The sequence below is a fragment of the Cannabis sativa genome, chromosome 5 (assembly GCF_029168945.1).
Source record: "Cannabis sativa cultivar Pink pepper isolate KNU-18-1 chromosome 5, ASM2916894v1, whole genome shotgun sequence".
NCBI lineage: Eukaryota > Viridiplantae > Streptophyta > Magnoliopsida > Rosales > Cannabaceae > Cannabis > Cannabis sativa.
The window spans coordinates 56490968-56506795 of NC_083605.1; the positions used below are offsets into that span (position 1 = coordinate 56490968).

The 15828-nt window shown below is 31.2% G+C and overlaps 2 protein-coding genes across 2 annotated transcripts; one reads left to right on the forward strand and one right to left on the reverse strand.

Moving 5' to 3' along the window:
• Nucleotides 1-427: 427 nt before the first annotated feature.
• Nucleotides 428-1888, forward strand: LOC133038404 (protein FAR1-RELATED SEQUENCE 5-like). The gene has a single exon (XM_061116545.1). It carries the CDS (start codon nt 428-430, stop codon nt 1886-1888), a length of 1461 nt encoding a protein of 486 aa, XP_060972528.1.
• Nucleotides 1889-13148: 11260 nt separating this feature from the next.
• On the reverse strand, nt 13149-15144 carry LOC133037952 (chaperonin 60 subunit alpha 1, chloroplastic-like). The gene is made up of 2 exons (XM_061115775.1): nt 14674-15144; nt 13149-13889 (listed from the first exon to the last, which is right to left on the reverse strand). Exons 1-2 carry the CDS (start codon nt 14836-14838, stop codon nt 13674-13676), a joined length of 381 nt encoding a protein of 126 aa, XP_060971758.1. The 5' UTR covers nt 14839-15144; the 3' UTR covers nt 13149-13673.
• Nucleotides 15145-15828: the final 684 nt, after the last annotated feature.

Consider the following 15828-nt stretch of genomic DNA (forward strand, 5'->3'; position numbering starts at 1 on the left):
AACCAATCCACAGTTGCACATATTAAAAAACAGTTTTATGTGCGATAAGTGAACTAGATGAATATGCACTACTAAATTTTATTTAGTCATTCTGAACTAGGTGAATATCATAGTGCACCATTGGCTACAACAAGGTAAGTAAAATGAGATTCACAGGGTGACTTTTATTTATTTATTTTTTTTTTATGCGTGTATTGTAGTTAAGATAAACCATTACCTACAATATATTCTATTCATGTCTTCAACTCTTCGAAGCACCCTCAGAAAGTTTTAATATCTTAGTGAATTATAATATAGATATATTTAAAACAGAATCTGGAAAACGTTCAATCTTGCATGTAAAAATAGAATGGATTTCATAGTTTTGCAAAGAAGATAAACTATGTTAAATTTTCATTTCCACTACAGGTCCTTACAACAGAATTTCATGGAGGACACTGCACCACCCCAAATAGATGATGAATCATTTAGTTGTTGGTTAAGCCTAATCAATCAACTCGAAATCAGCAAAGAACCCAGGGACCTGACAAAAGAAGATCTACTCAACAAATCGCTACCAACTAACAGCCTATGGGAAGCTTTTTACTATAGCTACTCAAGGTGGATTGGATTCAGTGTTAGAAAACATGACGTTAGAAAGGACACTGAAAACAATGAATGGCAGCGTGTTTGGGTTTGCTCAAGACAGGGAACACGAAAAAATAAGTGGATAAACTTGGAAAATCGAAAAAGAATAGCTAAACCAATAACAAGAGTGGGTTGCCCAGCACGTATACGAGTCAATTTGGACAGGTCAAACAATACATCGGTTGTGAGAGACTTTGAGCCACACCACAATCACAACTTAGTGTTGCCCATAGAAAACCAATTCCTAAGATCCAACAGGAAGGTAACCACAGAAATTGGTGAGCAAGTTATGTCTATGAGAAGATCCGGGATACGAACTTGTCACATACTAAATCATTTGGCACAAGAAAGAGGTGGTCAGGATTATGTCCCTTTCCAAAGTAGAGACCTTTATAATTGGATTGGTGATAAGGCAAAATCGACTGAAACAGAAACCGAGTCTGAGGGAGCATTAGGATATTTGGAATGTCTTGCAAGAAAGGATGACCAATTCTATGGAATCTACAGCATAGACGACCAGACAAGGCTAGCAAATCTTTTTTGGTGTGATGGAATTTCAAGGCGAGATTACCAAACTTTCGGAGATGTTTTGGCTTTTGACACGACTTACAAGACAAATGCTTACAAGAAGCCATTATTGATCCTTGTTGGTGTGAACCACCACTTTCGAACAACGGTCTTTGGACTTGCTTTACTATGTGACGAGAGTGCCTCAACATTTATATGGGTTCTACAGTGCTTCCTTGATGCGATGTATAACAAACCACCTTCAGTAGTTATCACGGATGGTGACAAGGCAATGCGAGAAGCCATTAATGTTGTAATGCCAAATGCGGTACACCGGTTGTGTGCTTGGCACATATCAACCAATGCCTCAAAAGCAGTCCCAAATCCCTCTTTCAAAACAGCCATGAATCACCTCTTGTATCATTACTATTTTCAGGAAGAAGAGTGGGAACAGGAGTGGAAATCAGTTATGGAGAAATTCGGTCTGCAAACAAATGGTTGGTGTCAGGCTCAGTATGAAACAAAGAGAAATTGGGCAGAAACTTTTCTTCGCGGTCATTTTATGGCTGGATCAAGGACAACTCAAAGATCAGAGTCAACTAATTCATATTTGAACCAATTCTTGTCAAGTAAACTCAAGCTAAGAGACTTTATTGGTCAAATTGATAATGCATTACAAAAGATACGCACAATGAGCTTGAAGATGACTTCAAAAGCAACCACTCATCACCCCATATTCCACGGGACGTGTTGAGTGTGTACCATGAACAATTTGCAACGTACTACACAAGGAATATGTACGATAAGGTGGCGGAGCAAATAAAAGACAGTCTATTTTACAAAGCAAAGGAAATTGATAGAACCACTGACTCTCGAGAATTTTATTTGGAAAGATTTCCTACTGGTTTGGTACGTCACTCGGTGACCTTGAATGAAATAAACAACCACATGAAGTGCACTTGTTTGCTTTTCGAGACAGATGGGATAGCGTGTAGGCACTTGTTCGCTGTCATGAAAAATGAAAATATTCAACTAATTCCTCCGTCACTAATAAAGGACCGTTGGAGAAAGGATGCAAAGACAAGAATAAATCTAAATGTCACTCCCCATTTAAGGGTGCCCACAGATGTATTGCAAACCACAAGATGGGGAACTTTGACGTCCGCATTCAATTGTATGGCCCAATATGCAACAAAACACGAGGACACTTACGAGGATGCGAAAAAAGAAATAATAGCATTGACATCCAAATTCAAAAATTTGTGTCAACAACGTCAAATTATTATTAATGATGATGAAATTGTTGGGTTTAATGCCCTAAATAAAACTCATTTCAATATAATCAAATTTACTTATTAATATAGATCAGAAACAACATTTAATGTTGCATGGTTCACATGATTTATTTCTTGATTATATGTACATAATGTATAAATTCATCTGAAACCCTTTTCACATACTTGATCCTGTTTATTGTGCCGTCAACACATTGGAAAGTAAACATGACTATGTGAATAAAGTTTCCTAGATTTATCGTACACGGGGTTTTATCGATATGATAATCTACAACAGAGTTTACTTGTATTTGGAGAAATACTATGTTCTTTCCAGAACATTGGTTAAAGTAAAGCTCAGGTTGGATGCATGGAGTATGCATCGGAAGGGACCGATATTGAACTTTGACTTAGATTTATTAAACTTACCGTAATATCTATTCAAGTCAATATCGCCTAGTTGATCCTAGATCAAATGATCTTAATCCTGATATGTTTAGGCTCAATCTCGAGAGGCTATTCGTGTTCTTTGATTTGTTAGTTAAGCCTACTTTTAGGTCAGGGTGATACGTACATTTTGGGAACACGGTAGTGCAATTGAGTGGGAGCGCTAGCATAAACATGGAATCTATAGCTTCTATCTGGCGAATAGTAAGCAAAGGATGATCTCCTTCGAGCTTGACCAAACGAACATAAATGGTGGAGTACTCATTTCACATTAGCTGAAATATCATTTATACGGGGTCAAGTGTTTTAAGGAATAAATACATTGTAGGGTGTAACGGTAATTTAATCCCTTTACAGTGTAGATCATTCATATAGAGGATCATTGATCACATTAGGATTATAACAATGGATAACTAATGATGTGTCTATATGGTGGAACATATAGAGCATTCTATATACTGAGAGTGCAATTCTGAGTTCTATGCGTGGATTCAACGAAGAATTAATAAGTTAGTGAATTTTAGTGCTAAATTCTTGATCTACTTATTGGAAGCTCGGTTATATAGACCCATGGTCCCCCCACTAGTTGAGATAATATTGCTTGTAAGACTCATGTAATTGGTTTTGATTAATCAATTATAATTCTCAAATAGGACTATGTCTATTTGTGAATTTTTCACTAAGTAAGGGCGAAATTGTAAAGAAAGAGTTTATAGGGGCATATTTGTTAATTATGATACTTTGTATGGTTCAATTAATAAATATGATAAATGACAATATTATTTAATAATTATTTATAGTTATTAAATAGTTAGAATTGGCATTTAAATGATTGAATTAGGAAATTGGCATTTTTGAGAAAATCAGATACAAAAGTGGTAAAATTGCAAAATTGCAAAAATCAAGGCCCAGTCCACCTAGCATAGGGCCGGCCACTTGTGTTATCTTTTTTAAATGATTTTTTCATTATTTTAATGCCATATAATTCAAATCAAGCCCTAGAGGAATGCTATAAATAGATAGTGAAGGCTTCAGGAAAATTACACTTTCTGAATCAGAAAAACCTGAGCCTCCATTCTCTTCTCTAGCCGCCACTCTCTCTCTCTTTTCTTCCTCAATATTTCGAACCTCTCTTAGTGATTAGAGTAGTGCCCACACACATCAAGTGATACCTCAATCATAGTGAGGAAGATCGTGAAGAAAGATCATCAGCAAAGGAGATTCAGCATCAAAGATTCAGAGAAAGAGATCCAGGTTCAGATATTGATAATGCTCTGCTACAGAAAGGAATCAAGGGCTAGATATCTGAACGGAAGGAGTCATATTATTCCGCTGCACCCAATGTAAGGTTTCTTAAACTTTATATGTGTTTATTTTATCGTTTTAGAAAGTTCATATTTAAGATGTTAATAAACATACTTGTGAGTAGATCTAAGATCCTGGTAAAATAATTTCCAACAACTGGCCTCAGAGCCATGGTAATTGATTTACTTACATGTAATTTGGACTTTAAAACGATTGTTTGTATGTTCTTTGGATGGTATCATGTTGTATTGAGTGTTATTTGATGATTGATTGATGATTGTGAAATTTTCGTGAAAAATAATTGTTATTTCGGTTCTGGAATTATTTTTATTGGATAGTATGGAAAAAATTAAGCAAGTTAGCCTTTTACAGAACTCAATTTGGATTTTATTTGAATTAGTTATGATTTTTTGAAGATTTAACAAAATCGGAAATTTGTCTTGATAGTTTCCTGCGATCGCAGAACTGTCCGTACAGTTTCGGATTTTTTCCTTTTTCTTCAATTTTTCATACTTTTCATGGAATTAACTTCCAATTTTTTGTATGGTTTTGTATATATACTATTACTATTCCTAATTCAATTCTAATTATCATTTTGAATTAATTTAATTTTTTTTTTTTTTAAATTAATTCAAGATATTAGTGTAATTTGAATTCGAATAGAATTAGTATTTATCTTTTTGCTTAAAAATCTATCTTATTTTTAAATTTGATTATATTTTTTTTAAATTTAAGGTCAGATTTTTTAGATATTTATAATATCTTTTAAGATATTTATAATATCTTTTAAGATATTTAAGATATTTTAAAAATATCTTTTAAAATATTTATAAAATCTTTTAAGATATTTTAAAATATCTTATCTTTTAAGATATTTAAAAATATCTTATCTTTTAAGATTTTTTTTTAAATCTTTTTAAGATATTTTGACCTTATTTAAATTTAAAATAGATATTTATAATCATGTAATTTTAAATAGATATAAGATAAAAAAGTAGGTTTAATTTTAATTTTTTTTTTATTTTCGAAATTTAATTTTAAATTCCGAAATTAATTTTTTTTTAAAATTATTTTTCGAATATTAAATTTTTTTTAATTTAATTATTTATTTATTCGAAATTATTTATTTAAAATTAAATAAATCCTACTTCCAACTATCCAGCTAACCCTGTTGCAGGAGTATGTGTTTTAGCTTGTTTGTAAGTTTTCAAAACCTATTATTACTTGATTGCAAATAGCCATGGTTACTTTTTGCCAGATCTAATGATCTGATGGCTCCCTTGGTCAAGATAATAATTTGTAACAGGTATATTTACAATCTTCTTTCATCTGTGTATGACCTAGCAACATGATAGGACCCATCCAAAGTGTGCCTGTGTGAGCCTATGTGTTTAATTTGATTATAGATACATATAGGTTGTTGTTGCTAAAATAAATTATCATAGTTCTTGATAGAATTTATTTAGGCCCATTTAGTTTTGGGCTTATTCAATTAATAACAGTTGTTCTTATTAAGGTTAAATTCCTCTCTTTTGGGCCTTGTGTGAGAGTTGGGAGCCATAGAAGTGGGTACGACATACTGAACCCAGCACCCCCTCACACAAACCACCCCAATTGTGAAGGCCCATTTGCCTGATTTGAATGACTGTACTAGGTTAATTAAACTAGTTTAACCTAATAAAATTGATTAGCAACATAATTAATTTCATTTATTTTGAAATTAATTTAAGAAAAATATAGTTTAAAGAATTTTTTTTATTCTAAGCTAAACTATATGTATTTTCTTGTATTTAATTAAATATAGAATTATAACCATCTAGATTCTTTCTGGAACTTAATTTAAATTTTTCATTAAATATTCCTATTTAAGTTGATATTTAGTTATCTTCAACTAACCAACTTAAATCTGAATATCTTTTGAATTCAAAATTTCAAAATTAAGTTGAGGAATTTTAGGCATTGGTTATTAAGATTCTTTAGATATTTTTTTAAGTTAATATCTTTTCAAATATTAACTTAAAATGGAATATTTTCAAATTAAGTGGTTACAACTTAATTTTTGATATTTAATTAAATTTAAATTTGAAAATATTTAAGTTCTAGATTTTTCTAGTACAACTTAAATTAGATATTTTTTCAAATTTTGTGGAAAAGATACTTAGTCAAATAAGATATTTTCTAGATAGTTATTTCTAGACTACTTATTATTTCTAATATTAAATAGGAAAATATTATAAATTGTGAAATTAATTATTTATTAATTAATTTTGGTACAATTTATTTTAAATATATTTTTTCCTAGTATTAAACTAGAGATTAATAATTAAGCCTTCTCTACACTTAATTATTTATTTCTTGAATTTAATACATTTAATTAATTTGAAAATTAAATATCTAAGTTGATTTTTATCATCATACTTAAATATTTCTTTTTCATGACATTTAATTAAATAGAAAATTATTTTTAGTTGAAATTTTTTTTTCAACTAAATTTAAATAATTTTCAAAATATATTTTTTCTTTATTTTATTAATCAATTTTCGAAATTGTATTTCTTAAATGCTAGAATTTCGAATTTTATCTTGAAAAATAGATTAAGTTGTAAATTAATTATTTTAATTAATTCTTGGATCAACTTAAATCAATGATTTTTTCATTTATTGATTAATTTAAAATAAATTGAATTAAAGTATATTATTAGAAATAGAATTAATTAGTCAAAGGAAAATCTAGATAGGTGATATTTTTGCTTGAAGTATTTTTCTAGTGTATTTAATTAAATAGAAAATTAATATTTAAGTTGATTTTCATCATCATACTTAAATATTTGTAATTTTTCTTATATATTTAATTAAATAGGAAAATTATATTTTTTGTTGTAAATTAATTTTATTAATTAATTTTGGGCCAACATTAAATTAGAATAATTTTTCCAGGATTTATTTTTTATTTTAATATGCATTTTTCGAAAATTGTATTCTTATATACTTTAATTTTTCGAAATGCAAAATATATTTATAGAAAATTAAATTTGAGTTGTAAATTAATTTAAATTAATTTTGTAACAACTTAAATATTTTTTCTAAATATTTATTGGAAATTATTACTAAGATGGAAATAATTCATGTTATTTTCATATCCATCTAAGTAAAATTTATAAATATTAAATTAAAATTTATATTTAGAATTTTTCATTCTAAATTGGAAATTTTAATTAAATGAATATATATTTAAAATAAATAGAATAAATAAAGAGAATAAAAGAAAATACAACTCTTTTCAAATATTGAGCTTTATTATAGAGACATTCGATCTCCATTGTGGGTTTTACACCGCGTTTGTTTTAGTGAGTAATCCTCCCTAATGGAGGAACGTTCATTAGCAATTTCGCACCGTTTAACCTCGCATGATAAGTAGTTTGTAAGTGTTTTGTATGGTATGGATCACCCTAATGGTGGCGACCATACTTGACTTGCAAATTATGAAACAATGGTGGAAGCTCATAAGATAGAATTGCCTTGACTCTCGCCTAAACGGGACAACGCTGAATTCCAATCTTGATCGAATAAAAGGTTGCTAGAATGTTTAACATTTTAGACGAGCTGACAACTCTATTCAATGAATGGTAGCTTTGACTCTCGCCTAAACGGGACACTGATATCAGTTTGTTGAAAACCTTGGAAATTATTTAGGATTGTAAGTTTTAGTATTTTCACTTGTCATTCCTACTTGCTATATGCTTATAATTTCTGAATTGTGTATGAATTTATATTGAACCATGTTATTTTCTGTTATTAAGTTGTAGTTTAATTTCGAATCTTCATTGTTGGTCTAACTTGGCTTGTTTATCTAATGAGATAAATCCCTAGTGGATTTTCACCATTAGACATACATAATAGTGTTAGATCTCGAAAGATAAATATTGTATATGCGACATCTAGCTGTTCATCCATTGATGACACCTTAGACTAGTATTTTTATGATATGAAACAAGAAGATTATATAAATAAGATTACTTTGACTTTCGCTAATCGAAGCATCGTTGGATTCTTATTTTAAACGAAATTATCCTAATTCCTCTTAGCTTATTCATTTCGAATTAGCTTTCAAAACATATCATTGGATGAATGGTCTATAAATCATTTCATGTCATTTTATATGACGCATATGATTATAATCCCGAAATTCTATTCCCAATTGATATAAATCCTCAATCTTAGAAATCTCCTACTTGTATGGGCAAATCTGACTTAGAGTTTGTATTAGTAGTGCTGGTCCAAGATAGAATTACTCATAATATTTGGTATAAATTTAAGTCTTTGACTTTAATTTTAGATTCCAAATAGAAATTTTCTTATATTTCTAATTCCAGAATACAATACAGTTACACTTTTTCAAGTGTTTAATATCCATCTTTTATTAATGGATTAAAACTGTATGGAATGTGAGTTAAGTATTCTGTGACCAGGATCCACTTGAAGTATTCTAAGAACTCTTTGATGTAACTAAACCTATGTCATCATAGACACTACCACATTTTCTTAATCTATGGCATTTGTATCTTGTTCATAGTGGTTTTGACAAGATCAATCTCTGCAAAGAGTTAATATGCCTATATCCACTGAAAGTAGTTCATCTCATTCGAAGATGGATGTACATTCAGGGATGGATATGAGTTTTTCGTTGCATTCTTAAAACGATAACTCTAGATTATACCTTATGCAAAGAAATTTGAAATGTTTAAAAATTTCATTAATTTCTAGCAATGGTTAAAACCATTAAGGTAAGTGGTTAAAGATCTTGCGAACTGATAGGGGTGGAGAAATAGTTAGTAGATATGCAGTTCAAAGATCATTAAATTGATTTTTGAATTATATCCAAACTTACCTCCCCAGAAATTTCGAGTTGCATGTTGATGATTAGTTACTAGTCGTTGCCTAAATCCTTCTATGGTAATACAATTTCAGAATGATGTAATGGTTGTATACTTAATGTAAATCATTACTAGATTCATGGATGACCTAATCAAAATCTTAAGAAAAGCTAGAACTGTTAACCATGTTTTCTTAGCTATTCTAAGTGATTAGGGGTGGACCATCCCATTGTCAATAGATAAGAAAGTGTTTGTTCAAACAAATACTACTTTTCTAAGAAAATGACTAAGTCTGAAAAACAAGTAGCAAATAAAGGAGATATTTATTCTTGATTCCAAAAGTGTTCTATCATCTTATAACATATGATGATCCCACTGCCTCTGTTGTCTTGTCACAACCGAAGAGATCAATACCATTTAGTTTTCTTCGACATAATTCACGGTACCTTGTCGTAGTGGGAGAGTTTCTAGGAACTCACCTTCTTATGACTTGGGAGACACAAGTGATTAAAATCCATTGTGAGTTTAAACAAGTAATGGATTGTCAAGATAAGAAACTAAGAAGAAAGCCAATAGAACTATGGTTTAATCCATTCACATGGAATGACCTAAAGTTTTCTATTACAAGGACATAAAAGGAAATTTTCGTTAATAAGTCTATTCTATGGACTTAACAAAACTTCCTGTTCCTAGTATTATAGGTTTGAGTTTATCTAAACCTATGGCTTGTGGTATACCTGGTAATTACTTACTCTAATGCAAGCAACTTACTTTAGTAAGATGCTGAAGCATTTTCTTTCTAATGGCAATCTATAGAAGCTTCACAACTTCTTAGGTATAGATTTTATTTATCTAAGGAAAAGTCTTAACTATTCCAAAAAAAGATAAAGCCATGAAAGAATTTCTTACATCAACAGTGAGAGGTCTTAGATATGCTTTTGTATGCCTTAGACCAGACACCTGCTGTTGAGTGGGAGTAATGAGTAGGTATCGATTAATCCGGGGAGAAGAACATTGGAAGACAATCAAGTAAATCCTAAGATAAAGAAGAGGAACTATATGTTAGTCAATAAGGGTGTGTTTAAAACTCTTAGACTACACCATATCAGATTTCGAAATTTGCCTATGTGCTAGTAAATCTTTACGATAAGATGGTGATTACTCGGGGGTGGAATAGTGATTTCGGAGAAGTGTAAAAACCTATCGAAGTCTCTAGGTCTACCGCAGAGAGACCGAATGTTAAAGTCAGCAGGAAAGGTACTTATTCAGTCTAAGGAAAGTTCTATACATCTTTGGCACCATTCCAAATTGCCTTAAACTACTAGTGTTAATTTCCTGATTAACCAAAAGTAGTTGCCAAAGGTATAGAATCCAGTATCCCAAGAGAGTAGACATATAGAGAGGAATTTCACATTATCAATGGTTTTGTGATTAAGGAAGAGTAATGGTGGAGAAAAGGTTGTGTTTAATTCAACCTTTCAGATCCTATTACGAGGAGTTTACTACTACTACACTTGATTTGTATATCAAGGTGTTGAGATTATTTGAAACGCACTTTTTGTTTTATATTAGTGCAAGTGGGAGTTTGTTGGGTTTAATGCCCTAAATAAAACTCATTTCAATATAATCAAATTTACTTATTAATATAGATCAGAAACAACATTTAATGTTGCATGGTTCACATGATTTATTTCTTGATTATATGTACATAATGTATAAATTCATCTGAAACCCTTTTCACATACTTGATCCTGTTTATTGTGCCGTCAACACATTGGAAAGTAAACATGACTATGTGAATAAAGTTTCCTAGATTTATCAGACACAGGGTTTTACCGATATGATAATCTACAACGAGTTTACTTGTATTTGGAGAAATACTATGTTCTTTCCAGAACATTGGTTAAAGTAAAGCTCAGGTTGGATGCATGGAGTATGCATCGGAAGGGACCGATATTGAACTTTGACTTAGATTTATTAAACTTACCGTAATATCTATTCAAGTCAATATCGCCTAGTTGATCCTAGATCAAATGATCTTAATCCTGATATGTTTAGGCTCAATCTCGAGAGGCTATTCGTGTTCTTTGATTTGTTAGTTAAGCCTACTTTTAGGTCAGGGTGATACGTACATTTTGGGAACACGGTAGTGCAATTGAGTGGGAGCGCTAGCATAAACATGGAATCTATAGCTTCTATCTGGCGAATAGTAAGCAAAGGATGATCTCCTTCGAGCTTGACCAAACGAACATAAATGGTGGAGTACTCATTTCACATTAGCTGAAATATCATTTATACGGGGTCAAGTGTTTTAAGGAATAAATACATTGTAGGGTGTAACGGTAATTTAATCCCTTTACAGTGTAGATCATTCATATAGAGGATCATTGATCACATTAGGATTATAACAATGGATAACTAATGATGTGTCTATATGGTGGAACATATAGAGCATTCTATATACTGAGAGTGCAATTCTGAGTTCTATGCGTGGATTCAACGAAGAATTAATAAGTTAGTGAATTTTAGTGCTAAATTCTTGATCTACTTATTGGAAGCTCGGTTATATAGACCCATGGTCCCCCCACTAGTTGAGATAATATTGCTTGTAAGACTCATGTAATTGGTTTTGATTAATCAATTATAATTCTCAAATTAGACTATGTCTATTTGTGAATTTTTCACTAAGTAAGGGCGAAATTGTAAAGAAAGAGTTTATAGGGGCATATTTGTTAATTATGATACTTTGTATGGTTCAATTAATAAATATGATAAATGACAATATTATTTAATAATTATTTATAGTTATTAAATAGTTAGAATTGGCATTTAAATGATTGAATTAGGAAATTGGCATTTTTGAGAAAATCAGATACAAAAGTGGTAAAATTGCAAAATTGCAAAAATCAAGGCCCAGTCCACCTAGCATAGGGCCGGCCACTTGTGTTATCTTTTTTAAATGATTTTTTCATTATTTTAATGCCATATAATTCAAATCAAGCCCTAGAGGAATGCTATAAATAGATAGTGAAGGCTTCAGGAAAATTACACTTTCTGAATCAGAAAAACCTGAGCCTCCATTCTCTTCTCTAGCCGCCACTCTCTCTCTCTTTTCTTCCTCAATATTTCGAACCTCTCTTAGTGATTAGAGTAGTGCCCACACACATCAAGTGATACCTCAATCATAGTGAGGAAGATCGTGAAGAAAGATCATCAGCAAAGGAGATTCAGCATCAAAGATTCAGAGAAAGAGATCCAGGTTCAGATATTGATAATGCTCTGCTACAGAAAGGAATCAAGGGCTAGATATCTGAACGGAAGGAGTCATATTATTCCGCTGCACCCAATGTAAGGTTTCTTAAACTTTATATGTGTTTATTTTATCGTTTTAGAAAGTTCATATTTAAGATGTTAATAAACATACTTGTGAGTAGATCTAAGATCCTGGTAAAATAATTTCCAACAGAAATAACTACCACAAGAGGGGAATACATACAACGGAGAATTGTACAAGACCCAGTTATAGTTAAGACAAAAGGTCGTGAGGCAAAAAAAGGCAAAGCAAAAGAAAATGACAACACTATTGAAGAAGATTTTTCGAGGAAGCAAAAAAGGTGTCGCCTTTGCAATCAATTGGGCCACAACAGGTCAACTTGTTCATACAAAGAAGACCCTTTGAAAAACACAGAAGATACATCCCTTCATGTTTAGCGAGCCCCAACCAATCGACACTAACAACTTTTACAACAATAAGGTTGATCGAAACAATTAGGAGGCTCAATTCACACACAACAACGACTCAAGCACATTCCCAACCTACAACCATTTTATATGTGCTGTTATAATCAGAGTTTCATTATGTATGAACTAATTATCAAAAAAATCTTGTGCAAACTTATACTTTGGTTATTGAATCGTGGTTTTTTAGTTTTTAACCTATCTTCTTGGTTATTGATAATGCTGAATTTATGATTTATATTTTCATTATAACTTTAACTTCTCATCTATTATTTGATTATCAACAATCAAATTCATTTCATTAATGCAAATCAATGCAGATATATATATGTATATTCTATACACAGCCAACTTATTATAATGGACTCTATTATTAATTAATTAATAATTTTTTTGTCATTATTTTTGAAAAAGTGACAAATATCATATGTGTTGGACTAACCTCCAAATTTTATTAATGACCCTCACTTGTGGTGGAGGATAACTGTTTCACAAGCTAGGCTATATAATTTGAAGCACAAAAGCATAAAAATAAAGCTAAATAATACCTATACATTACAGCCATATGGGGGCTAATGTAATGAGCTATATCCATTTCTTCATGAGTTGATAATGTATGAGCTTCTCTTGTTGACCAATCATTGCTTTTAAGAGATTCTTCAATGCTGCCCATTGTATTTACTAATATGTTCATTGTTGGGGCACCTCCAGCCTAAGCAGATAAATACATATTAAGAACAAATCATTGAATCCAACTTTTTGTTAAAAAGAATACACAAATTTACAATCATTGAATCCAACATATGCTGAATGACAGTTTCTACTCTACTCTACTCTTTGAATAATCTTTTGAGCTGCAAACAATAAAGAGTCTTCCTGTAAATAAAACGATTACTCAATAATTAAACAAAAAATACCTTTTCAGTGATCTCAGCACCAATTTGCTTGTCAAAATTATCAAATGTAATTTTAAAGGAAGGAATCAGTTCTGAAAGATGTACATATCTGGCGCCACCACCAGGCACTACTCCTTCATCCATAGCAGCAAATGTGGCATTTTTTGCATCTTCAATTCTGAGTTTTCGATCTTCAAGTTCTATTTCAGTGTGTGCTCCTACCTAAACCAAATACACATCGCATGCTTGAGTAAACACACATATACATATTTGATGCAAAACATATTCATAGAATAATATTGAAATGTTAAACATCAAAACAAACTGAATCCTCCATGATAAACCTGTAAACCCATTGCTGAAAAAAGTACCATTTCTATTTCTGTTCAAACAACATTTTCTCATTAGGTATTTATTTTTCTTTTTAAACTTGCATTTCTTTGATCCAAGTAGCACTTTGCTTAAAACTTTGCAAACGATGAAAAGTATCAACAAAAGTATAATCACAAATGATAGACTCCCTGGTACCAACAGAAGCAATAGGCAGAATATAGAGAGATGTCCGTGAGTTACCTCCTTCCATATTTATTAAAAGTACACACTAATGGCAGAGGAAACCGTAGCTCTATCCCTAGATTTTAATATGAACTGAAAATAAAGATGTAAAATTGTACCACATGACTAACTTAGAAATAGATCTTCATGTTACCACATGACACTTTTCAACAGACTTTAGTTTTTTAATGTGAGCCACCCAATACATTTTAACCATATCCCATAACAACTAAAACATCCTGTCTAAAGCTTCAAAACTATATAATTCTACCCCTTATACATTGCGAACCAATAGCAACTTCAAACAAAGCCTTCCACTGATTGGGCCAGACTCAAAGTCAGAGACAATTAGAAACCCTGAGTAAAGCCCCTAATGTATTGATACAAATACAAATATACTTCTAGTCTTTTTTTTTTTTTTTGGAAAAGAGAAAGAGATCAGTTGTCTTACACTACCTCCACCCCAGTACATACTTCTTGTCTCTAAGTTGTGGATAATCACCCTCGCCGCCCGATGCAGCGCACCCGTACCGAGACCCGGCGCACCACTATTCCAAACATCGTCATGATCCTTATCAATTGGCTGCTGATGATCACTCGGGGCGGAGACGAGCATTTCAGAGAGGATAGGGATAACTTGTGGGAGAGAGAGAAGAGACAACACACCTTCAAATCAAATACAATATAGCTTAAAGAAAATACAACTCAACAATAAAAGAAATTTCCATAAATACCCCTAACTATATACATAATTTCGAAAAACTAAAAAAAACTAAATTTTTATATTTTTTAACCCTACAAAACGGTGTAGTTTAAGGATTGGAATAAGTTATATGCAAGTATGTAACCTAAAGAACCGGTACTTTTTTCTTTGTCTTACATGAGGTATGCCAAACCTCAAACCTCAAGTGAGGTTTAATATAAAAGCCCTATTATTATTATTATTATTATTATTATTATTATTATTATTATTATTATTATTATTCACTACTATAAAGTTGGGGTTTAGTGGCATTCTTTAGTGACCCGTTCAAAAGTGCGGGTCACTAAAGGGTTAAGGGTGAGTTTTAGTGACCCACACAAAAAGATTTTAAAAATTTAGTGTTAGTATCCTACAATTCGGGTCACTAAAAATATGAACAGTCACTAAAAATAACTCTCATAATTTTTATTATTTTTTTTAACAAAAAATATTTACCTATAGTGACGCGTCAGGCGTGACTAGGTAAGTGTGTCCTTACCCACTTGACACGTCACTATATCATAATCCTAAATTGACAAATAAACTCCATAAATAATATACTTTTGTTTTTTATTTTTATAAATATATAAATGCTAGCTGTAAGAATTCAAAATAAATTAAAAAAAATAATAAAGAAAGAAAATTGTGCATTTACTGAGCTCACATTTAATACTCTTTATAACTTATTTATTTATTTTTTATTTTTGTAACTAATACACTTTACAACTCAAAAACCAAGAAATCCTAGCCCATCCTTATTTTTGTTTTTTATTTTTTATTTTTTATTTTTTATTCTTAGCTTCCTCCCCCTCTCTTTTTCTTCCTCTCTCGGTCTAGGCAGAAGGAAGGTGGACGACCAAGCAG